At 41.0% G+C, this 26225-nt stretch overlaps 1 protein-coding gene across 1 annotated transcript in view; it reads right to left on the bottom strand.

The window, feature by feature from the left end:
* Positions 1-21678: 21678 nt before the first annotated feature.
* mgat3b (beta-1,4-mannosyl-glycoprotein 4-beta-N-acetylglucosaminyltransferase b) overlaps positions 21679-26225 on the bottom strand; it is a 72462-nt gene continuing 67915 nt past the window's right edge. The window contains exons 5-7 of the mRNA XM_039813962.1: positions 25142-25785; positions 23167-23449; positions 21679-22509 (exon numbers count right to left, since the gene is read on the bottom strand). Of these exons, the coding sequence (XP_039669896.1) occupies positions 22018-22509; positions 23167-23449; positions 25142-25785 (1419 nt within the window). The 3' untranslated portion in view covers positions 21679-22017. The remainder of the gene's footprint in view (positions 22510-23166; positions 23450-25141; positions 25786-26225) is intronic.

Genomic DNA, 26225 nt, shown 5'->3' with positions numbered 1-26225 from the left:
ACTGCAGGCTACCAAAAAGATGACGTTGAACAAAATTTCAACTGTATAACATTTCACATTTTCTACTCAGTGTGGATGTTATAAGCATCCAGTAATGAGGACTGGCAGAGTTGAGGTTAGTCAGCATGCTCCATCTCCTGAGTTGGAGCAGCTCAGTCTGCTCTGTCTGTGGTGCAGGACAACATGCAGACAGCTAACTACAGTACAGCCACTACACTGGCCAAATGTCCTGCTGATGCTGCTGCAAAGCTGAACCACCCACAACAATAGCTGCATCTGCAATATACAGGGACACACACACATGCACGCATGCGCACACACACACACACACACACACACACACACACACACACACACACACACACACACACATGCTAAATGATAAGTTGTCTGGCTCCATTTTTATGGTTGTAAATTACAGAGTGGTTCGTCCTAGTTAGCCTGACCCCACCCCAGTGCTTTTTTGGCAGTTGACTCAAACACACACACACACACACACACACACACACACACACACACACACACACACACACACACACGCACCATGCAATACAGGAGCAATATTCATCCATTCAGCCTGAGGCCTTCTGTACTGTAACAGCTCAGAGTTTTGCATCTGCAGAGGTTTCTATGAGTTATTATCATTGATGCTGACACACAGGGCCTCGGGCTATCACCAGCCTGATTATGCTTTCATTTTTGTTGCATTTCTGCTCAATTTGATAGTAAACCATGCAGAGTACAGGACTGCAGAGAGGGGATCGCCAACTAAATCCTTTTTTTTTATTTAGCGTACTATGCAGTTAGTGTAATGGCGAAGATCCACTGAATGCTGTGTGGCATATGCAGTATGAGAAGATTAAACTATTCATTTTCTAAGGGATGAGAGTGATCCCATTCCCGTGGCATTGTGGGATTTGAATGGAGTTGAAAGTTGAAAAGATGTAACTTTAAAAAATTAAAATCCATAAATAAGATGCAATGGTGAACCAGGACATTTTCTCTTTTCCATCTGTGAATACATGTCGAGAAGATCATTAGTATTGCGTATGAACCTTGCCTCCGAGATTACAAATGCAAACAAATATTTAGTGCTGCCTAGCACAAAGTCGCATAAATTACTAGGGAAGAGTGGGTAGGATGATTTGAAACAATGCTTGCTAACAAGCAATCTACATTGCTGCTGTATGGTTTTGAGTGTTGATATTTTCACAGCAAAAAATTAGAAGTGGCGTAGATGGTGATTTGTTAATTTCTAGTGTGTTTTCAGTTAGATTAGTTGATTTTATAGCATGATTAAAATCCTGACTGTTTTGTACAGAAGCTGCTGCACCCAGTGTTTTCATTAGGCCGACACAGCAACAAGAATATACCGCAAACCTGAAGGCAAATGAAAATTGAGCGGAAGTACATAGGAGAGCAGAGCCAGGCTAGCCCAGACTGGTCTGTCCACAGAACACAGAGGCAAAACCGATCACTTATTAGATCAAATGCCTGTGAAGACAGCAAGCAGTCCGACCCCCCAAAACATCGAGGTACCGGAGTGTTACTGGGATCTATTTATAGAAATTCATATTGTAATCCCTTACATTACTCAAACGTAATGACATACATAACCGACCAACACTGTTCATGAAGCATTCAAATTACATACTGTATGTTAGGTATGTTTTAACCTTAAAGCTACAGTGTGCGACTATTTCATATTAATGAACACCTGTTACATTCAAGCCATTGCCAAATGAGTTGATACAAAGCAAATTAAGCCTATCAGCTCCACAAAAGTCTCTCAGTATTTCTCAGTATGCCTATGTTTACAAAATGGTCTAGTCCGGCTACATTCACGCACAGCGGGTCGAGGACAACAGCAGCATTCCGTTTTGAAGACAAAGAGGACATACAAATTACAAGATAATTACCTCTTCTGAAGAGTCCATCATGTTTTCCTAATCACCTGTGTCCTCCTTGATTTGACGGGTTAAACGCTTCTAGCAACTGTGTGGAGGAGGGGCGGGGGTGGTGCGCGATCACCCAAGGCCTGCGTCGTGTGGATGCACTGACAGTGTTGTTGTCATTACTTAGAATTCTGCTGCTTTAAATGACAACAAATGTAAAGATGTCCATGTTCTTTTCTAGAAGGACCTCCTGACTAAACAGAAGCCTTAAAAACAGCTTTATCCTGGTGTTGCCTGCTATTTCATCCCCTCACTGTGACGCATCTCACTCTGGCTCATGTTTGCATCACATTAAGAACCTCAGGTGACACACTCTGCAACACAGAGTCAGTCAGATTTTTCATAAAGAGCGTAGTGTTTCACTTTGCACGCTCATGCTGCATGTATCTTTTTCCGTATTTACAACAGATGTAAAACGCATTCTTCACTCAACAACGGTGCCTTTGGGTCACCCTCCTAATTAATTTAGACTAAGTAGTATTACATGTAAATGCACAACACGTGAGCAGTCTGCAACCATTTTTGCCAAGCATCTTCGTAACATTGCAATGTCAATAATTTCCATAAAACCTTTTCTAATACATACGCTATGAATGACTTCAGGCAAACGTTTTTAGTCGTGAATTGTTCATTCTTAATTTAAAGACATTTCTATGATTATGGAGTATTTGGTTTAGTGTTACCCACGGCATCACTGCAAATTACCATGATAACAGATTAACAATGTACAATGTAACAAGAATGTTACAAGCTTTTCCTCTCTGATCTAGCAGACAGCCCATCATCTTTCCTGCTGGTTTTTTTTGCCACCTTGTAGTCATTTCCTCCTTTATTATTCAATTTTGCACAACAGTACATTTCATTTTCTATCTCTGTTCCCCTTACATCTCTTGGTTACTGTAATTCCGGAGAAAAGCTTTTTAATTGAATGGTCATTATCTGCCGAGATGGCACTGTGAGTTATCAGCAATTAGGAAGAACACAAAGAGGATATTACAAGGTGATGAGATTAACTTAATTGATTGCTGCTGACTGGAAACTGATGTAACAGGCACAAACTGGTGAATAAAGGCAAAGCAGAGAATAAAAGAGAATGAGAATGTGTTAATTGTATGTTTTACTGTTTTTAATTTCCTATTGTTATTATTTATTTGTTGTATTTTTTTGTAGTTGTTTGTTGTTTTTTGTTCATTTCACTTATTGGGTCTTATTTTTTAACATATTTTCTTTTGCGAAGCACTTTGTGATTTGGTGTGTAAAATGTGCTATATATAAATGAACTTATTATTTTAACTTATGTTGCTGTACAAAATCCTTTGTTTTCTCTCTGACTCACACATTTAGATTTTTTTATCTTACAGATTTACAATTTCATAATTTTTGACTTGACTGTTTGTTGACACATTCTGTCTACTGTAACAATCTCTGTAAATTATGACTCACATATCAATTTTAAGAATGCACCTCTGTTGCTTTCTGCTATTATTCAAGTGCTACCTGCGAAGGAACCTTCCTGTCAGCTATCAAAGTTATTCCCTGAAAGGAGCTCTACGTCTCAGCACACAAAGCAACCCTGCTGAACACGTCATGAGGAATAACAGCTTTGGACTGATGAGGATGTCCGTAAGCGCTGTGTTTGATGGAGCTTTCTGATGGAGCTTTTCAAACTACACAGGCTACTACAATTGAAAGAACGTAATACATGTTGAATTATACCGACACATTGTACAAACAAGGACCTGTTAGTTATGAAATGTGTAAGTACAGAGAGTAGTTAACCATGGTGCTGCTGTTTTCCTTCAAAACACACTGGAAACTTGTCGCAATAGAAGGTAAAAAGCATACAGTTTGTCTATTTGCAATTTTGCACTCAACCCATTCAGCCTTTGTATGTATATATTTTTTTCTGTTTTTATTGTTTATTTTATATTTATGTAGCCTATAATGTTTGTTTGTTTGTTTGTTTATGTATGCACCTTTCACCAAGGCAAATTCCACATAAGTGTACTTATTGTGGCAATAAAACATTTTCTGATTCAGATTCTGCTGATTTTAATGGCCAACTACAGACCTCTAATCATACACCTTCAGAACTTCAGAACTAATCTGTTATGTTCTGTATAGTACAGCACTGCATCAAAAAGGCATGTTTAATCACCAAGTTGTAGATTTAGTAATCCAGTCTCCATTATTTAAGCTGGATGTAATTAAGATGAAGACAAAATAAACAGGCTACATAATTACAGTAAACAAACACATGGAAAATTAAGAAAGAAATGTATGCAGTTCCAGTTTCTGTGTTAGAATCAAGCATTCTGCTGGGGGAACACAGGGAAACTGTCACAATGTCTGCCTCAGTTGTGTTATTCTTGCCCCTCCTTTCAGCCACAGTTCCACTTCCCCTTATCAGCCTTGCAGTAAATAACCGGCCTCTTTTCATTCCCAGCCTGACTGTCAGTGTTGCTTGGTGCACTGCTTTCCAGCCATCTGAACTTGAACCTGAACCCTGATCCCTGATACCTGGAACCTGTACTGCAAGTAGCTTCATTTTATCAACACATCCCTAAACTGTTCGTGTTTGCTCGATTGTAACAACTTGGGCAAAGCAGGCAGCTGCCTTAGATCCTTGTTAAAACAGTTGATATTATATTTACACAATTCATGTCCTTAAACAAATTTGGGTTTAATCAAATTATCACAAATTCACTGTCATACAGCAACCATGGGACATGGTAGCATTCTGCCATAGAAAAACTGGTTGGTTTCTGTGACTCTGGGGAAAATGGGTTGGGTAAATGTGTATGTGTGAAGTAGGGTGAGGGGGGGGCACTGGGTTAATTCTTCCATGGTCATAGGGTCATACAATTGAACTTGTCCATTCATTTTATTTCATATTTAGTGTGCAAATGTAATGTTTTGGCCTTAGGGTGGTACAAAGGAAAATCTCTTTGTTTCACAGTGTTTGATTTCAATTACTGGGCAATAGGTGTCACTGTCCACTTACTTTATTACATTATGACATACATACATGTTACATTTTCATTTTCACATGTGAGTTTGTCCACATGACCTTATTGGTCATCGTGGAGTCTAAGTCCAAAAGGATAAGGGTTCATCCCTTAAACTGCTTGAATGAACTGTAAATGTCATGGCAAAATAAACGTTAAAAAGTTTTACATTTTGGCCTGACGGTGGCATTAAAGTGAAGGTTGGGGTAAAGTGACCAAAAACATACGGATTCAGCCTCGGGGAACCCTAAATATCCACAGCAACATTTATGGAAATCTGCCCATTAGGGTTTAAGTTGTAATCATGAACCAAAGGAGGAATCTTGATCTCAAGGTAGTCTACGGGGGAATCTCTGGAAACGGACGATCTTGCTAGTAGTTACTGAAATACTTCTGAATACTGACATCACCATCCTAAGTCCTTGCCTTTTTAAAGGGGTGATAGAATGATTATATAGGGTATTTCACACTGTTCCTTATGGTCTCCTAATGGGGTATGTAACATTGGTTGGGCTGAAAATGGCCTGGTTGATATTTTATTGGCCCTTATGCATCCCTGTGTTTTGGCCCTATTTGTAACAAGAGCTTTTCTTCCAAATATGGTATGGTCATGAATATTTAGATGAGCTGCGCGCTGATTGGTTGAACGACTTGCCATACGCACACATTAGAGACGTGCGCTGATTGGTTGAGCGAATCCACAATACACATACATTAGAGAAGCGACAGAATCTCATATTCCAGACACTGCAATGTTTCATTACCAAATTCACTTCTGAGACTTTTTTAAGCGAGAAATCAACTATATAAAGCTGAAATATGGGCCGTTTTACAAAAATTTATGGCTAATTGCAAATTTGGTAAGACGTGTCGGACTTTAGGAGCTCCACACAATCTGGGCGAAAGCGGCAGCCTGCTGGGCTCCATACCCAGGGCAAAGTCACCCTTTGTGGATACTGCACTCACGGGCTCGCGGCCAGCTGCCGGCATAACTAAATTATATTTACAGTTTGAATTTACATCCGCCACTTATATAACATCATTCCCCAATGTCTTATAAAGCTAACCGTTGTGTCCGATTTGATTTTAAGGCATTTTTTATGAACGCTGTAGTCTTTGTAGGACGAGCAGCTGCTTGCTATATGTCCCATTCATTACAATGGGGAAATATTGCAGCTTGCTCACTTCGCATAACTAAAGTATATTTACAGTTTGAATTTCCGTCACGGCATGAATATTACAGGTTCCTCAAGGTCTTACAAAGCTTAGCTAACACTTGTCCGATTTCGATTTCAATTGAATGTATTTTTGTGAATGTCAGAGTTAGGAGGAGGCTAGCTAGCTCTCATTGATGGACTCCATCTCACCGCGGCTCTATCAATGAGACTTCGCGGACAAGAGGCGTTTATTTCCCGATTGTTTGTTTAAATAACTCAACACACATACCCATTATAAGATTAACTGGAACCTGCGGGCTGCGGTAAAAGATTGCGGGCGTAACAAGCTTCGCTGACACTGCGCGGTCAGGGCGGCGATGTAGCAACCCAGGCAGCACCAACACCGGCACTAAACTCCGACACACAGTCGGAGAAAATTTGCAATTAGCCATCCATTTTCGTAAAGCGGCCCATATTTGAGCTTTATATGGTTAATTTCTCGCATAAAAAAGTTTCAGAAGTGAATTTTGTAATGGAATAGCAGAGATCTGCGTGACCTAGCTAGATTCAGAAAACTACCTGATCTCAGGTCAGTTGTGTAGCCTATGTAAATGTTCTCTTAATACACCCATGGCTGTGACAAAGGTTCCGGTTTTTGGGAGGTTGATGTCAACTTCCAGCTTTGTTGAGATTCGCCCGTTTTCAGCGGCAGTTTCAAAATATGAGATTTTCATAGTAAAGGGGTGTCAATGGGATTTTGAGCTTCTATGTATGTCCTATTTACCCACCGAACTGTCGTTATTCAACTATGACAGGGTAAAATCGGTTTTGCATTCTATCACCCCTTTAATGTGGCAAAGACACAACCAGTTTGCATTGGTTATGGTTTTTCATGATTACTATGTAGCACTAAAATGACCTGTCCGTCAGTGTGCATACCACTGCCTGCTAGCACCTTTGTATACCTAACGGTGCATGCTGCTGTTTGCATTTGTGTCATCAGATATGTAAAGGCGTTTTGTTCATGCCTCGTCGCCTCCACTTAAGATGCAGAAAAACAACAGCAGTGCATTCCTTGGTCTGTGTAGCTGGGCTGGGAGCTGTTACACCCTGGTCCACTGTGGCTGATCTGGCACTTAACACTGGACATTAACTAGATGTTCAGCCATAAAGTCGCTCCTTCCTCCCCCCTGAGTCAAAGTCGTAGTGGTACCATGGCCTCAAATGACACTTTTTGTTTCCCAAAATATGGAAAGATGGACTGTTGTAGTTAGATTTGCAGACATTTCGGGGGTAGTTTGTGTGTTTTTATTTTTTACTTTTACTAGGCTATATTTTGGTCAATGGTCATATCTGCAGAAACTGGTATGTCCTGTTTTTAGTGCATTTTAGTACATTTTCAACATATGCTTTGAGGAAAGTTAGTCTTGGTGCAGATGTGTCCCTGACCCTGGAGGCCATTACAGTTTGACAGTCAATTTCTACAACTTGCAGTAGTCAAGGCTGGATTACCAACAAGGCAAGGTGGCAACTGCCCCTAGGACCCCACACCCGCACGGGGGCTACAAAAAGCCCAGGTTTACTGCATGTCAGTTGGTTTTGGTAATTTGCCTGATTGCAAATTTGTAAGGGAATTTTCACCACTTCAAGGAATAGTTCTGACATTTTGGCCAATACGTTTTTTTAATTCCAAACCACTCATATCTGTACTTTAAATTGGATTGCCAACAGCGATTAGCTTAGCTTAGCAAGACTGGAAGCAGTGGAAAACAGCTGCAGTATGGCTCTGTCCAAAGTTAAAATCGATATGCCAATGAGCACCTAAATCTCACAAATGAACATCTATCACATTTGTTTAATTCATGCACAAACAGAAATGTAAAAAGTGTAATCATTTTTTGCTCATATGGTGCATATTCCTAAATAAAGTTGTTTATTTCAAACTAGCTGACAAACTCTGGGGCCCACTAGTTCATTACAGCACAGGAGCACTAGTTGGTTTGATGGTAACTTGGTGGTGACACACATGAAACACCAAAGGTGAGAGGGGGGTTCAAGAGGGGCCGGAAATCTAATTTAGGCTGTAAGCCACTAAACAGTTTAACCCTGCCATGATTGGAAATTGTGCTCCAGTGCTACTAATCTGTGCAAGGCTTCCTGATTCTGCAATCAGCATTCGCTGTAATAACCGCATACATGTTTATTTTGAATTTGTAATTTGGATTTGTGTTGTGTTTGTAATAAAATACCTCCTGTTGCATTAGGAGTTTACATTAAAAAAAGTCATCTGTTTAAAAAGAATCCAAAGCAATAAGAAGTTGTTCAAAGTGATGCATCCTGATGAGCAGTAATGATGTGTACTGCGGTGCTGCCCTCTAGTGAGATAAGGGATGGATGATGCAAATTACCGTAATCTAGTAACACTGCAGGACATCTGCACACACAGCACACACACACACACACACACACTTCAGAACCACCACCTCAACACATGTCTAGAAGTCAGACCCAAACAGATGGTGCAGTTAAAATTTTAAAATTAATTTATTATACGTCTTTGTCATAGAACTCATTACTTTTTGTTCATGGTTAACATACAGCCATTCATATAGAGAACAAATGAGTATTTTTTATTCGTCGTTTTCAATTAACTTAGAAATGTACACTCTTCTTTGAGACCCCGCAGAGGACAAAAATATCCTTTTTTCAAAAGTGTCTTTTCTCATTTATGTTTTTTTTTTTCCCCCTGTGGGAACAGGCCCTCTGCCTCCTCCTCTTCTGTTCTCTCTCTCTCTCTCAATTTGGATGAACGGATGTGGAGGCAAGGGAACACCTGAACACACTGGCACAATGATGAACACAGGCAAAGGGCTGATGTGCACTAACAACACAGCCAATCTTTTTTTCTCTTCTGCCTCTCTCACTCACACACACATTCAGTAAGCTACAGTGCATACGCACTCTCCCACACAATTACAGAGACCCATCAAACCATTTAAACATAATAGCACAAAAAAAAAATGAAGCTCTAACAATGATATAAAAAATAAACTATGCAACCATATACAATCCTTATCAGTGCATGGGGACAGAGGGAGGCAGGGGGTACAGGTTGTGTTATTGTACAATGTCACAATATGTAATAAGGTACGCTCATGTGTAGCCGTTGTGTCAAAAATAAAAAGGTATAAAAATCATTTCCTTGCTTTGTCCTCTTCTGACAGCTTTTGCAAACATGTTTGAAATGCTTGGAAAGGAGCGACTGGTTTGTGGTTTTGCAGGCTACATAAGAACATGGCTGTCAGCTAAGGTAGGGATGTTATTGTATGTTACAGTAGGTCATTTCCATTGGTAGACAATGAAGGACCATAATAGCAGGCATAAGCAGTCTACTTATCCCTCCAATTTCATTAAGGTGAACTAAAAAAACACAGACATAGCGTTGCAACCCGCTCGCTTACACTTTGTTTGATTTTATCTAACAAGAACACACCATTTAACCTACTTTTATTATCTCTCTCACATTGTAAACTGTATTTTTTTTACCACAACAGAGTCTGTGGAAAGAGTGGACGGTTAAATCTGGCAACGTGGCGGGAGGGTGGAGAGGATTAGACGGATATGGAACTGGCGGCCGGCCCTCTTGGTTAATTGGCTGCAGAGAGCACTCTGCCCCGGGGACATGAAACCGGGTGGCAGCAGCATGCCTTGTGCCAATCATCTGCCAAGGCCGTAATGCAGTATGTGTGTGTGTGTGTGTGTGTGTGTGTGTGTGTGTGTGTGTGTGAAAATATATGTATATAAGCAACATGGTGTCTTTTGTTAGTTAGTCTTTTGTCCTTTTTCAAGGACAAGATGGACGGAAGGCTGAAGAAGGGCTTGTTTATGTGTGATATGTGAGAGGACAAGCAGGATGCCTCCTAGTGGTCACTGTGTGAGGACCGGCCAGTGGTGTGTGTGTGTGTGTGTGTGTGTGTGTGTGCAAAGAAGGCTCCACTAAGCAGTAGCAATTAGCCAGGCATGTCACACTCATTACAGAATGATTTTATCTGGATCAACAAGGGAAACATGTTTCTGCTCAGTTTTAGTTGTCAATACTTTTTTTTTTTTTTTCAATCAAACTTTCTGGAATTACACTGTGTTGGGTTTTCAGGGGGAAAGATATCTCAACTTTGGATAAAATTTGCATTTTGAACCTTAATTTGGAGGTCTGTGCTCACAGAAGACCACATTTTAAATAGGAAAAAAAAATATATATATATATATATATATATATCTTTTTTTTTACCAGTGTCACAATCCATTTTGCATGTTCACCAGTCTCTGGCTTATTTTCTGATGCTTAATGAAGCCATCCCACAACAAACACCAGCGACTGAATCAATTATGATGACACATGATATTAATAAGCATAACAAATCATAACCCTGTTTAAGATACATCTTTTATCAAAATTAAAAATAAACAAATAAACAGATACATCTATATATTTATGTACGCATAAAAAACAAAACCACATCCCTCCATTAAGGTGCAATTCATAGTTTTACAGGCAAAAGTAATATCTGCATTTCAGCATGCAACTCGAATAAAAAGCAATTTTTTCCCATCATTTTCATCTTTTTTTTTTTTTTTTACATCTTTGTCTATTTGGAGGAAGTAAAAACAGTATATCAGTGATAAAAGAAAAAAAAAGAAACAACACAGAAAAGCATCAAACCAGCACCGTTTTGCTGTCAGACAGACACAGAACATTAAATATAAGATGAGCGCAAAAATGACCATAGATTCTCTGCATCCTGGGTTCCTCTCAGACCGGGGCTCTGGCCCAAACCGGTTCTGCGTGGCTGAGCGACGACAAAAATGTTTTTTGGACACACAATGGCGAGCCTTCATAGCGATCACATAACATTGAGGGCACAAACAGAGCAGCTACAGTAGTCTGACTGTTTTACCAGCAGAGGACACAGCCACAATCAGACGAGAGTAGAAAACAGAGGCTGTACTGTGTGTGTATGTGTGTGAGTGTGTGTGTGTGTGTGTGTGTGTGTGTGTGTGTGTGTGTGTGTGTGTGTGTGGATGTAGGTAGGTAGGCCTATGTGTAACTGTGTGCTGTAGTTATCTGTGTAAAGCCCTTTGTGAAGGATATGGAAATGAGTTATGATAAAACCCTCAAAAAAAGAACAACATAAAACATATTCAAAACAAAAAAAGCAACTCATCAGTGGTTATGTGATGCTGTTAAGGACACAAGAAAAAGATGATGTCATCAACACAACATAGCAGTTACAGAAAGCAAACAAGATGGCTGCCACAGTGTTAACTCCCCTTTACGGCATCGAAGGAGGTAAAAGATCCGTCAGGTGGAGTGGAAGTCTATTCTAGTAGTAGGCTGAGACAGTGCTTATGAGCTTACACACACACACACACACACACACACACACACACACACACACACACACACACACACATTTATTCACATACACACACGCCTTAAAAAGACATTAAATATCAAGCTGCCAAGTGGATGAAGTTACAAAAAAAGTACAAAAACAAAGTTAAATAGAAAAACAGAGGGCCAAAAAATAAAAGATCACCCCTCCTCTGTTTCTCAGACTTCCACCAAATAACAACATTGAAACAGAAGGAATGACGCATTGATTGAACTCACACAAAAGCAAAAGTGCAAAACAAAACCAAACAAAAAAAGGGTAGAGACCATATACGTGGGAAGTCTGTGATTGTAAGGATCAGTCACTCCCTCTTTCCATCTCTGTCTCCCTCTTCTGATTGCGGGGAATTCAAACCCCTCTGGAGGCTCGCTCTCGCACCCTTTCTCCCTCCCCTTCATTTGACTTTTTTTCCAACCCCGTCACACTCTCTTTTCTCTGCCTCTGTCTCAGTTCAGCTCGGGCTGCTAAGGGACGGCGAGTTTCTGAGAATTGCAGGTAGGCTCGAGTTACAAAGTAGACCACACACATGCACACAGACAGCAATAAAACGCACATTACATGGACAAGAGTATGTGGACACCTGGAAATTAAACCCATCTGTGATTGTTAAACATATCATTCCAAAACCATGGGCATTAATCTGCTGCCATAACAGCCTCCACTATTCTGGGAAGGCTTTCAACAAGATCGTGGCAGCGACTTTCAGCGATTTAGGTGTTAGATAGAGTTGAGGTCAGTGCTCTGTGCAGGCTAGTCAACTTCTTTTACGCCAAACTGAGAAAACCATTTCTTTATGGACCTTACTGTGGCCACGGGGGCATTGTCGTGTTCAAACAGGAAAAGACCTATCCCAAACCGCTGCCACAAAGAGTCTAAAATATCACTGTATGCTCTAGAAATTGAAGGCCCTGAAAACATATGCTTGCAATCAACTTCTTATGAGTGATGAGATCTTACATGAACACACTATTTTCTGCCAAAGTTTCCAATTATCTTTTTCTTTTCTTTAATCTGTGCTCCTCCACTGGTTTAAAGTGGGCGGGACTCAATTACGGTAGAAAAAGAAAAAAAGCACCAATTAGGATTTAGCAACATCTGATTCAGAATCGGATAAAACCACATCCATACCCATAAAAAATTGTTGAGCAAGAGAAGTTTGACGGGTCAAAATGTAAAAGTTTCGGTCGTCTTTTTCTACACTTTTGTCTTTCGTGACTTTTCCCGATGTTTTTGTCAGTTTTTTCCCGACGTTTTTGAAGCTTTTCACAACGTTTCTGATGATTTTTTTCCTGCGATTTCTTTCGACGTTTGTCGTTTTTTTCGCACGTTGTTGAAGCTTTTCGTCACTTTTTTCAACATTATTTTTTTTCTCCAAATGCTATAAAATTGAATAAAACACCCAAATTCAATGAAAGTTATTTCACGTTATTTTTGGTTTGGACAATTTGGTTGAAAGAAACCCAAATTTATGAAAGGAAACTTTTAGAAAATGGTGTCAAATTTGACCCAAGGACAACAGAAGGGTTTCCTGGCCGGTACCAGTAACCTTCGAAATGTAAGTACCCGTACATGTTTTTTTAAAAACTCTGATTGTTGCTTATTTAGTCATATATATATATATATATATACGTAAATGTAAAGATTTGAAGTTTTCAGGGGCTTCAATATTTCTCACAGTTGGAACGAATGGGCCTAACCTTAAATAACTGCACCAACACTACACAAAATTATTGTCGTTGTTGTCCACATACCTTTGGCCATATAGTGAAGTCTCACACACACAAGGAGAGAAACACATTCAACACTCATCCCTTCTCTTCAGTGTCTAAAGGCATTTGATCTGCAGCCAGGTGTCGGCCTGTCTGCATGCCCAATGTTTCGCGCACATATGTGTCCATTTCGTCCATTTGTCTCTGCAGCGCCACACTGACTTTTATCTTTTTCATCTGCGGTGTCACAACATATGGAGTCCTGGACCAAACTCATCCAGCACCCACCCTGAAGCCAACAATCTGTCCTAGAACACACTCAGGCACATTATGAGTCCTGACTGACAAACACATAATCACACCTCTCCTATTTTGCTGTTATAAATACCAGACGCATTCATTAGACAAAACGTGACATGTTTACAGGAGTTTCCACCCCCCCATAATGACAAATGATTCCATTATTTCATATGCAACACTGCTTATCAACTGCTGCTGCTTAATGGGATGTGTTTTCTTTCTGAATTGGAGCCCACGTCAAATGTGCGATAGGGCAAATTATTTTCCATACAACTTTTACGTGAGTTGGCTGCTTTACTGAACACAACTGGACCACACCCAATTGATTTAAAAGACCCATATACAAAAGCAAGGTTTTAGTTCACAGTGGAAGGATTTAACATTGTGAGGCTTTCTGTTTTTCTCAAACATTTTTTATGCTGTAAATTGTTAGTTCCCCCAAATGTCCTTACTTCCATCTAGACATGGAGATAGCTTTTGGTTTGATTTGGCCAGATTTGGAGATATTGGGCTTCACTAACGGTACAATGGAAGTATATGTTGTGATTTTCACAACTTTGAAACCAATACAAATTCAACAGCAACATCTCTCTCTAGGAACAGTGTCTCTGTTACTCTGGATAACCCACAGAATATGCGGGCAACAGTTTCAACAGGGACTATACTTTGGTAGAAAGTTCCATGAAAAACTGGAAAGACACTAAATGTAAGTTTTTAATGCTGTTAGCACCATATATCACCTCCATTGTATAAGAGTGGCAACAGAAATCCCCAAAAGTCTGGGCAGCTGAAACCAAACCTGGATACTGTTGCACTAGAGGGATATGTTTTGTGATTTAATTTGAACTGGCCCCTATAATACCATATGTAGGTTTGAGTTCAATACTAACAAATCCAGCCCTGAAGTCTAAGCACAGTAAAGACTTGCACTTGTTTTGTGCAATACTTGTGGTTACTAACACCAAGTACTTTCCAATCAGTGGTGACACATCTGTCGGAGTTAATGGGATCGCTCAGCTTGTGGAATGCGAATGCTTTCCGTCGCTTACATGAAGAGAAGTACAACATGTTTACAGCCAAGACAACAGCGGCAGCAGCTTACTGTTGCTGTAGTATGACGGGATGCGTGTGCTGGTTCCTATTTTGAAAAACCCAATCTTAAAGAACTTCACTTCTTGATTTGATTTGAAGCTTTGACGTGTTCAGCGTAATTCAGCTGCAATGTTCCATCGATGATTGGTGTACATGAGATGAGGAGTCAGAACTTAGGAAAAAGTAGTCCTTGGTGTACCAAGACAGTGCACATGGCACTCTTTTGGAATTTTTTTTTATAAAGGTACACATTCCAGACCCATTTAGGAGCAATCAGAAAGAGAGAAAAAGCAATAAATGACTTCAACAACAAAGTCAAAAAATGACCCTCTTTTCTCCGCACCCCCACACCGTCCTCCTTGATTTCCAGCCTGCCTGCCGCTAATGTTTCTTGGAAAAGATCAATCGGTTGAAAGCCACAGGGCTGGCGGGGGGCCAGAACCGTGAAGGCATTTAAGCCTCGTAGACAGGCAGCCACTCTGCAAGCAAAACAACAGATGGGGGGGGGGTGATTGTAGTGGTGGGGTGACACAGCCCCGGAGACACACATCTGTGCAGGATACACACATGTGCCGAATGCTACAAACATGTGTTGAAGGTTAGTGTGTTCTGAAAAGAGGGTTGGAGTAATAATGGGGGTTTGAAGGCTGATCAAGTGATTGTTCCAGACTGAGCTTTCTGATTGGTGTGACGATATATCTTTAAGGTTGGCACCGACTTTACACTACTGATCGGTTTACTAGTCGTTGTTATTCCTGCTCAACCTGTGCAAACTGTGGTATAACTTAAAGGAGCTGTGTCGAGTTTGAGAAAACAACCCCTAATCAGGGTTATCTCCGCTTGGGCTTGGAGACGACAAGTTTATAGGAAAAAAAAAACCTATGTTATAAACTGGTAGAATGAAGTTTGAAAGGCCTGAACATTTAGGCTACCAGGCAGGGAAGGTGTAGCAAAAAGATGCTATTGAGTTGCATTATGGGAAATGTAGGATCAAGTCTTTTCGGAGGAAAGTGCAATAATAAATCACTGGAGCGTCCCTTTAGGCCTTAAGGTACACAAATGTGCAAAAATAAAATAAAGATAAATACTTTGATATTTTTTGCAAAGGGAATATGTTGCTGGAAGAACTTCCTGACATCCAGTAGTTATATTCTGTAGGTAATGGCAGTGACCCAATATACTGAAGTATACTGTAGCAGACAACCTGCACACAGAACAATGTAAATATTTCTTTGGTAAACACTCTGTGGCAGCACTGACATCCTGAGTGTAGCCCACTCCAGCGTCACACATCGACGTTCCAATGGGTCCAAGTGTGTTTCCTGTTGCTATTATCAATAACTGAAAAGAAATAACTACGGCGCAGAGCTGTTTCCTAGCAACGCAACTCCTCGTTTACAGTTTTGCATTTTACACTTAATTTATTCCCTCTGTTCCAATCACCTGAAGCAAGCAGCCGTGTTTATTGGAGATTATGGGTTGGCAGAGAGACCAATAAAACCTGAATGTAATTAAAAGTCAAAGCTGATATCTTAGGACGATGTTTGACACTCCTGTAGGAATGTTGAAAACGCTGTAAATAAGCTATGGAAATCCTCAAGGTGTGTTGTGGTTAAAAGGCTGCAGCAATTTCCTTCCCCGTGTGTTATTGCGTCGTTGATTTCATGACCAATCGTGGCAGAAATGACAGCAGGAAGCAGGCCAGCGCTGCCATTACTCACACTGTCCAGTAACGTAAATGTCACAGGTTTGTTTAAGTGCTATAACATCTGCTGATCGGCCACAATCTGCCCAAGTGTCCCTGAGCAAGACGCAGACCCTCCTCAATCACTCTGAATCCATTACGAGCCCAGTGAGGCGGCGCAAACACGGCTCCACATCACAACCTCATTTCCACTTTAACTGTCACCGGATTATAGATCTCCTTTTACAGGGATGACGAGCTGCTCCCTCCGTTTGGACAGTTTTCATTTCATCGTCGTGATGACGTTCCCTCATCAAAGTGAAAAATCAAAGCTGTTTGGCCTAGCTTATTACCTCACTCCACTCATCATGTCTAAACCACGCTTTATCCAATAAGACAGTCACATGGAACAGCGGTGGAAGGATTATTTCCGAAATGTCTCTTTTTGGATTTGAGTCTCTATTCATCAAGCCTACAGTACAGGCCAAAAGTTTGGACACACCTTCTCATTCAATAGGTTTCTATTTTTTTATTTTCATGACTATTTACATTGTAGATTCTCACTGAAGGCATCAAAACTATGAATGAACACATATGGAATTATGTACTTAACAAAAAAGTGTGAAATAACTGAAAACATGTCTTATATTTTAGATTCTTCAAAGTAGCCACCCTTTGCTTTTTTTATTAATAAGGGAAAAACTTCCACTATTAAACCCTGACAAGGCACACCTGTGAAGTGAAAACCATTTCAGGTGACTACCTCCATGAAGCTCATTGAGAGAACACCAAGGGTTTGCAGAGTTATCAAAAAAGCAAAGGGTGGCTACTTTGAGGAATCTAAAATATAAGACATGTTTTCAGTTATTTCACACTTTTTGTTAAGTACATAATTCCATATGTGTTCATTCATAGTTTTGATGCCTTCAGTGAGAATCTACAATGTAAATAGTCATGAAAATAAAGAAACACATTGAATGAGAAGGTGTGTCCAAACTTTGGCCTGTAATTGTATATATATATATATATATATATATATATATATATATATATATATATATATATATATATTAAACAGGACTCTTTTTTTTTTTTCTTGTCTTTGCTCAATCCAAAAAAAGAAAATTCCCCATTCATGTTTTATTCCTGGCTCAAGATGTTTTCTTTTTTTTAAGTGTTTTTCTGTCTACTTTTTCTGCTCCACATGCAAATTGTCTGCTCGCTGTGATGAGTCAAATCAATGAAAAGCACTTACAAAAAAAAAAGGCGATGTGTTGGTTAATGGTTTTCGCCGCGTGCGTGTGTCATTATTCTCATGTCTGCAATGAGAGGCTTCACGTTTTGCAATTATCTCCCGTCATCCTCCCTCTGCTCTCCCTCACCTCTTATCCTGTTGGTTTGCTATCTTGGTTGATGACTTCAGGCTGTTAGGGATCTCAGAAATTCATCAACAGCATCGTTGCCATGACGGGTAACGGGGCAACAGGCTGAGTGAAGTAACCCTGGCTTGCCTTACAGAAGGCCAGACACCCTTATCTGGCATGAGTCACTCTGTCTCACACACACACACACACACCATAAAAAAAGTGCATAGCACGCATAGAGATATGCAAACACAAACTACACTCCCACATGACATGCACACTGTTCACCAGATGTGCAGCCCGATTGCAGCAGGCTGCGAGTTGGGAGTTAACTCTGGTTAAATGCCTCTTGGCAGAGCTTAAACACAAACACACTCCCCAGCCCCTGATGGGATTGAACACACACCCCCGTGGTCCCATTTCTGAGATGACGTTTAGCTATAGTTTTTTTTTTTTTTTTTTTTGCACCTGGCAGCATGTAATTCAAAATATGATTAAACTAATTTTTTTCTATAAACAGACATGTTGGTGGAGGTTTGAGGATTTGAAGTTGGAGGACGTTTAGGCATGTTTTGTTTGGTTGTACGTCAAATTAGACACAGTGGTCAGTTTCATGCCAACTGCTGACACCAGCATTCATTTATCATATGAATGCTTATACGAATGGTTATATTTCTGCTAGAAAAGCTCATGAAGTACATTTTAAAACATTAATTCAGGAGTGGATGTATTTAAAAAAAAAATTTAAATAAAAACTACTTCACAAACTGAATTATTTTAAAATGGTCTGAATTGATAATTTAACGTGGCTAAAATACACAACAGCTACTCTGTTCAGTCCAGAACTCAAAGTTACACACCTCCCTTTAAAATGCGTCATCCGTATTCATTTTGTTCCATCGATCACTGTCCAGCATTACCTTTTCAAAAGGCCAAAAAAAGCTTCACATCCAGCATTTGTTGTCGTCTCCTATGTCGTATCATGTGAAATCCTATTTAAAGCTCGTTTCCCTGCTGCCCCTGTGGGGTTGGATGTGAGTTTGGCTCTCGACACCAACACCAAACCCCTAACAGCTGCCGCCGCAGACCACGCCGCCATCGAGGGAGCAGCGCAGACCCAACGCAACTGTCAGCGGCCCGTTGGCTAATCTGCCTTTCCCCCCTATGACCTCACAGACGGGAAGAGCCAGCATGGTGACCGGGTGATAGACGGATATTCTCACACTAGTTGTGCAAAAGCTCAGCGTTGTTACTTATTCTGTCATTGCAGCTTTTTGTCACACATTTTGGGGTTTTAGCTGATGACGCTGTGCAAAATGGACTCAACAATAAGTGAGGAGGTTGTGGTTTAGCGTCTCACGCAGGACACTTTAAGCGAGGTGAAAAAAAGCGCATTCTGCATTCAGATGGTATGTGTCAAATTCTTGTCTGCAGGTGAAATTAAAGCTATGATATCAAACTTTTTCCTTCAGGGTTTTATTTTTTTTTTTTCTATATTCACCTCCTCAGCAACTTTAAGTCAAGTTTCCTTCTGAAAACTTTTTACTGTATTTCTCTTGAGGCATTGCTCACTTTAGAACAGCGTCTTGCCTGAAGCTGAGGTAAACAATAACTGGAAAGCCCAGAAAGGCGTTGAAGAAGCAGATGGTGGATGCAATTAAAAGAAAAGTCTATGCATTTTTTTTATTAATACTAGTCTGTCTGCAACACGCTGAGCTTCCTTCTTATCTGTTCCCTAGCATTGTTAATTGTTGTGCTAGGATTACCGTGTAACCCAGGCCCCCGCTGGCCTCAACCAACACACAACACCCACAGACAAAAGTATGCTCGCCAAATTGTCCACAACATCTCCAACTAGCCACACTGACAGCAGTCTATGGCAAGGAGAAGGCAAGAGGCACAGCATCACCATAGTAACGGCTGCCCTGTCCTGTCCTGTCCTGTAGAGACAGGGGCAGATAAATGAGATAAATATATCCCTATCATTAAAAAGAGACATTCTTGTTAGGATTAAGAAGGAAATAGATACACACCCGAAATGGAGTGAGAGAGCCAGTGTGTGTGTGTGTGTGTGTGTGTGTGTGTGTGTGTGTGTGTATTTGTGTTCGTGTGTATGTATGTGTGTGTATCTGTGTGTGCGTATGTGTGTATATTGTATGTGTGTGTGTGTTTGTGTGTGTGTATTTGTGTGTGTATGTATTTGTGTGTGTATATGTGTGTGTGTGTATTTATGTGTATATTGTATGTATGTGTGTGTGTATATTGTATGTATGTGTGTGTGTATGTATATGTTTGTGTATGTATGTGTGTGTGTATATGTGTGTGTGTATTTGTGTGTATATTGTATGTATGTGTTTGTGTGTGTATGTGTGTGTATGTGTGTGTGTGTGTGTGTGTGTGTGTGTGTGTGTGTGTGTGTGTGTGTGTGTGTGTGTGTGTGTTTGTTCCATTGGTGAGGGAAAGTTAGAGGGAGAGCTGAAGATTTCAATGTTTTGACAGAGAGGGGTATGTGTAGAGAAAAAGAAGAATAACTGAATTGAGGAGAGAAAAACATATTCCTGTGTTTGTGTGTGTATGTATATGTATGTGTGTGTATGTATTTGTGTGTGTATGTGTATGTGTGTGTGTGTATTTGTGTGTGTATATGTGTGTATGTGTGTGTGTGTGTATTTGTGTGTATATTGTATGTATGTGTGTATGTGTGTATATGTGTGTGTGTGTGTGTGTGTGTGTGTGTGTGTGTGTGTTTGTTCCGTTGGTGAGGGAAAGTTAGAGGGAGAGCTGAAGATTTCAACGTTTTGACAGAGAGGGGTATGTGTAGAGAAAAAGAAGAATAACTGAATTGAGGAGAGAAAAACATATTCCTTGTAAATGAGGACTAAGAGAAAACCAACACCAAAGAAGGAACAGAGAAAAGCTCGGAAGAGTCAATTTCAGAGAGTGGGCTGAGGAATATTTAACTGAGGAGCCCCACAGTCGGCGCTGACCTCGTTTGAACGCCGGATGTTAACCCACCCACTCATCTTAACAACAGCCATCCCTTCTCCTTTTTTTTTCACGTACTTTAGTTTCCAAGGAAACAAAGTCATCTCAGCTGCTAGATAGACAAAAAGACGAAAGTGAAGGGTGATCTTTCCCCATCTGGTCTCGATTGTTCTCATCGGACTAACAACAACGGCGAGTTGCATCTGTCTCGGTCGCCATCGACGGGGCATGATTTATTCAGAGCTGTCTGCAAGCTCTGAGGGAGACACACATTCTGCACACTCGCAACCTGCAACACTTGTGCGACACTGTGGGAAAGGGTGAACGTCGAGAGAGCCTCCTTTTCTATCCTTTTCATCACCGCTTTCTTCCTCCCTCATTACTCTCCTTTCTTTCCTGCCTTCTGTCTCGCTTGTGCTGTTTTCCCATCTTGCTGTCTTTCTTCCCCGTGCCCCCCCTGATGATTATTTCTCTCTTTCTGTTTCCTCTGGCTGATCTTGTATCCCCTTCAAAAGCCCAAACCTTGTAATATAATACAAAGACAGACCACACACACACACACAAACAAACACACAGACCGGTCTAAGGTGCATGTGGATGAGTGCGAGCACATGAACGAGCTGAGGCATCTCCATCGAGTCATAACTTTTGATTTGGCAGTGGGTACTCCAGCGGGGGTTTGATGGGATTCAATACTTTTCTACTGAGACCCAAGAATAACGTATCTGTTTCTGGAAGGAGGTCACCAAATATGACAGGAAGACATCCGAAGCGGGAGAGTGAAGTGGGAACATCAGCCGGTCCGTAAACACGGACCGAAAAAGCGAAACAATTCTTCACTTTCGAGTTTCTTGTCTCCACGGGTTCCACGCGCCTGCAAAACATCCCTCGCTTTACTTTGAGGTGGACCCTTTCTTTCAGACGGCAGCCGCGCTGAATCGTCTCGGGTGAAGAAAGAGAAGACAGGGCGGGGGGAAAAAGAGATAGCTTCGCTCCTCCCCCAAAAAGGGAGGAATGAGAAAATGCATGATTTTGTTTATCCAGTGTTTGTAACCTCTCAATGATATCTGGCCGTAAATCCGTGGTGGATGCGATTCAGTGTTCCCTTTTTTGACCCCCCAAAATAATGACTTTAAGAGATTTTGAGTCCCTGCAACATCAGTGCTGCCTGGTGGAGATACATGTCACATCGCTCCAATGAGAAATGTTGTTCATCAACACCATTCTGCCCCCAAAAAACTCAATGCTGAGGCCATATTTGGGTCCTATTAGTTATTTCGCGGATCTTTTCCTCGCTGAACTTCTAGCCCTCACTCAGTCTGGTATTTTTTATTGTAAGGGTTCTCCAGTAGGTAGTGGTACCTTTTATAGTGCTCCAGCATGTACTTGGGGGCGTACATGTGCTCTTTGGGGTCCACAGGGGGGTATTCCTGCACGGAGCCATCAAACCAGCCCCCCGTCCGGATCAGATCGCGGATGTAGTTGAGGTCACGCTTGTCCTCATAGTCACCCCACCGCGGGAAGTCTCCGTTCTGAGCTGACACCAGCTTGAAGTAGATCCCCTCGGGCGTGAAGCACCAGGAGCAGTGCCACCCGGCGAAGTGGAAGGGGCTGCCCACCGACCACTGTACCAGGATGTGGCCCGTGTCGTTCTCGTACTTTCGGAAACCCGGCATGGTGTAGTATTCGCGTCGGCGGAGCTTGATGCCGTCGCCATCATAGACGTCGCGGAGCATCCCCAATGTGCAGCCTGATACTACCTCTAGAGAGCCAAACTGCTTCCAGAAAAAACCATACAGGGACTGGATGTGGGAAGAGAAGAAAACAGAAATATGGTTAATTTGTTCTTTTTAAAAAACCTTTTTAAAGAACAGAGCAGCGAACTGCGATTAAAAGCATGTGTGTTTCAGTTTGTGGGGCGACCTTATGGAATGGACTGAACAATGACATCAAACAGAGCCACAATATCATTCAGTTCAAAAATAGATTAAAGAAATCAATACTTGACCAATACAGAAAGGAATAGACCGAAACATAGGAATGGAACTGTAATGTAAAGGTATTGTTGTATATTGTTGTATTGTTGTTAAGTTATTGGAAGATCTGAAAGATGGTATGCTGTATTTGCACATCTATTTCTTTTGTAATAATATGATATTGTGAAGTAGGGGCAGGAAGAAATAAGCTGTATGCTTCTGCCTGCTCCTCCACTTATCCTTTTTATTATTATTTTTTGGTCTTTGGTAAATTCTGATTGTGTTTTAATTTGGTGGTTTTTAATTCTTTTGTTTCTATTTTCTTTTGCAACATTGTTGATTGTTCGAGATAAATAATAAAAGAAAGAAAGCTGCATTAATAACACATAAAGACCAGTTTCCTGCATGACACACCCATCCTACAGTCTCCATGGTGAAAAACTGTTGATGGTCCACACACAAAAGCTGAATTCTCGCTGCTACCTTGCGCATGTGGATGGCGAAAGGCTCCGTCCAGCCATCAAACAGCTTGAGGAAAAGGAGGCCCTCATGTGCTGGGATTTCATCCGCGTCGTTGATGACGAAGACGTCGTCCGATCTTATGCCCACCACCCTGGACAAGCCATTCCGTGTCAGGTAGGTACGCAAGTAGTCATCGGCGATCCAGCCGTCCTGCCGACCGCCCTCTGGGAAGTGGTCGAGGAACACGTACAGGATCTTGTGACGTATGTAGTCGTACGTACCATTGAGAAGGAGCCGCAGAAAACTGGGGAACATTACAAATGCCATTTAGTTGATTATTTTATTAAAAGAACCTTACAGTGCCATGGATTTGTGTGTTGTTATATAGGAATATATAACATCACAGCTGAATATTTTCCAATGCTGTGTTTAGATCGGACCTTTTTTATTTCATTTCAGGTAGCCATTGGTTTCCATTCTTTTCCATGTGGTATACAAATTTGTTATTATACTCTCAAAACTTGCTGGAGTTCAATCCTTACTTAAATGTAATCCATCACAGTTGGCATTAAGACAAATTATTTCCTGTCAAGGTCACATTACATTTCATTTAGCTGACGCTTTTATCCAAAACAAATTCAAATAAGTGCATTCAACCATGAAGTTGCAAACTCCAAACAGCCAAATCACAGAGAGCCACATGAAAGAGCCACATGTAGGATGGATTGCCATTCCTTAGCAATACAATGCAGTACAAAATGTTAAAATCAGACAGCCTTTAAAGTGCAGTTTTCAACCAGTAGTGATGCCATGAAATAATAACTTGATTTGTTTTTGATTTGTTGCAAAAATTCATTACATGCATGCATGCATGCAAATATATATACATGTATCAAAACATTAAAAAAGATCTGCTTTAAAGTTACAGTTTGAGGAAAAACATGTGTTGGCCTGTAAATCTACCTGTTTTTCTTTACAAAAGAACTACACAGGGTACCTTTGAACTGCATTACCATATAATGTGACTTTGACAAAAATGTACCAAGACTTGATGTTCACTGTAATGAATTAAATAACTCAAGCAAGTTTCAAAAGCTTTCTTATTGGTTTTCATAGTGTACGGAACAGAATTGAAACCAGTGCTGCCTGAACAGTAAGAAAAATGCATCCAAATTGTGTAGAATGCATTATAATTGACAGAGCTGAAGCACAGATAGAGAACAGCAGGTAACAAAGGGTCTAGTTTTACAAATGATGCCATTCAGTACAGAAAACCCACTGTCCATACACCAAGACTGACTGGAAGAGCAACTCAATTAACCTGTTGATACGCATTGCGAAAGAGATTGTTCACTGAATGTAGCCACTTTCATGCAGTGTCACATCCTATGATTGAACACACCAATCTCTCCCTCCACGGCTACACGCAGAGTCAATCATGTCGCTCTTGTCATAATCTGCTGTAAAATTACTCCCGAGGCATTTCATGTTGTTGCCAAAGGAACGTCACTGTAATTGTTATACAGCTCACTGATATTCAAAAAGCGTGAAGGTTGGCTGTTAACAAAAACTGTAAGCTGTTAACAGATTCTACTCAATGCACCCGCAGTGTCACAACTTGGCGAAAACTTCCAAATTTGTGCAACTTTTATAATTTGGAACTGATGAATATGACAATAGAGCATAAAAGGAGCTTCTCCGGTGACCTCAAATAAAGTAATGTATCTATATTAAGACTTCATGATGACTTGACCAGGGTTATATTACATATGTAAGGCTAGTACTCTCTTTACTGCGCTGCTTTACAATTCCCATCATTGTGTCATACTCTTTTATCTCTTTAATCTATCTTAAAGCTTGCTGAGCATGCATGCCATTTTACGATGTTACACTGTCAGGCACAAGAGTCATCCTCTTATGGCCATGGAGCAGCTCAGTTGAGGAATTCATATCTTGCTTAAATATACCACAACCAGTCCAAAAAACGGTGTCTTACCTCAGAGGCCGTCTCTCTCCATAGGCAGTAAAGTTGGATTCACAGACGAGGAAAAGATCAACTGCTTGGGCAAGCTCATGAAAGCGTACATGCAGCAGGTCAAACTCGTGGTTAACGTTGATGGCGTTGATCACCCTCCGCGGGGTGTCCCTGGGCGTCAGCCGCTCCTTGGTGGGCAAATTGGAGTGATACACCATGGTGGGTACCCCACAGTAAGGTCCATGCCATCCCTGCCGACATACACACTTTACCAGCCGCTTCCCGTTGCCCCTGACCTTGGTCTTGGCTTTTGGAGCTATGGAGGGCTGCTGCTGGACCTCCAGAGGTTTCCTTTGCCCAGCTGCTCGAGCACCGTCCCCTACTCCATTTGCCACAGACCCCCCCGATTTCCCAGAGTACTCCTTTTGGGTAGCCACCTCAGTCCCCTGCCTAAAACAACGGGCTCCAACTTTGGTTTGGATAAAGTAAGGTGTTTTGTCATCTTGAAGCTTGTGAGTGACAGTGTGGAGGTCACCCATTATTTCTAAGGGATCAGGCAATACAATCTTGTGCCGGTGCTCTTTTCCCACTAACGGGACCTCTGGGAGGTTGGGTCCGGCTAGGTGGTTGGGATTTTGCTGCTTCAATTGGTCTTCAGCTCTCCCCTGAAAAGAAAGACAAAGGATAGGGAGGTAGATTAAGGGAAATTCCATTTAAAATAAATTCCTGCAACCCATACATCTCATTGTCATTGATTAACTGAATTGTACACCAAGGAATAGCTTCAAATTCAGGGCTATGATCTGCACACACGTGAGCCATATTGACGATGGTGGTAAGATTACATTGGAATTCCTAGTTATACAGTGCTTTGTAGTATTGTCTACTATTTCAAAAAACACCTATATATTAGTCGCCTGTAATAACTTCCAGTGGTCCATAAACAAGTTCTCATCCAACAAAAGTTTATGTGAGGCTGTTTTGTTTTGTTCAAGTTGCCATGGAACTGTGGGATGTGCTCTTAGCACCTTGCGCAATTTGAAAGATAAAGAAAGAAAAACACCAGTTCAGTGTCTTTGTGGATCTACAGATTACGGCTAGGGGC

This window comes from Perca fluviatilis, chromosome 1, assembly GCF_010015445.1.
Source record: "Perca fluviatilis chromosome 1, GENO_Pfluv_1.0, whole genome shotgun sequence".
Classification (NCBI taxonomy): domain Eukaryota; kingdom Metazoa; phylum Chordata; class Actinopteri; order Perciformes; family Percidae; genus Perca; species Perca fluviatilis.
Note: the sequence above shows the minus strand (reverse complement) of the source record. Positions and strands in the feature narration are given on the sequence as shown.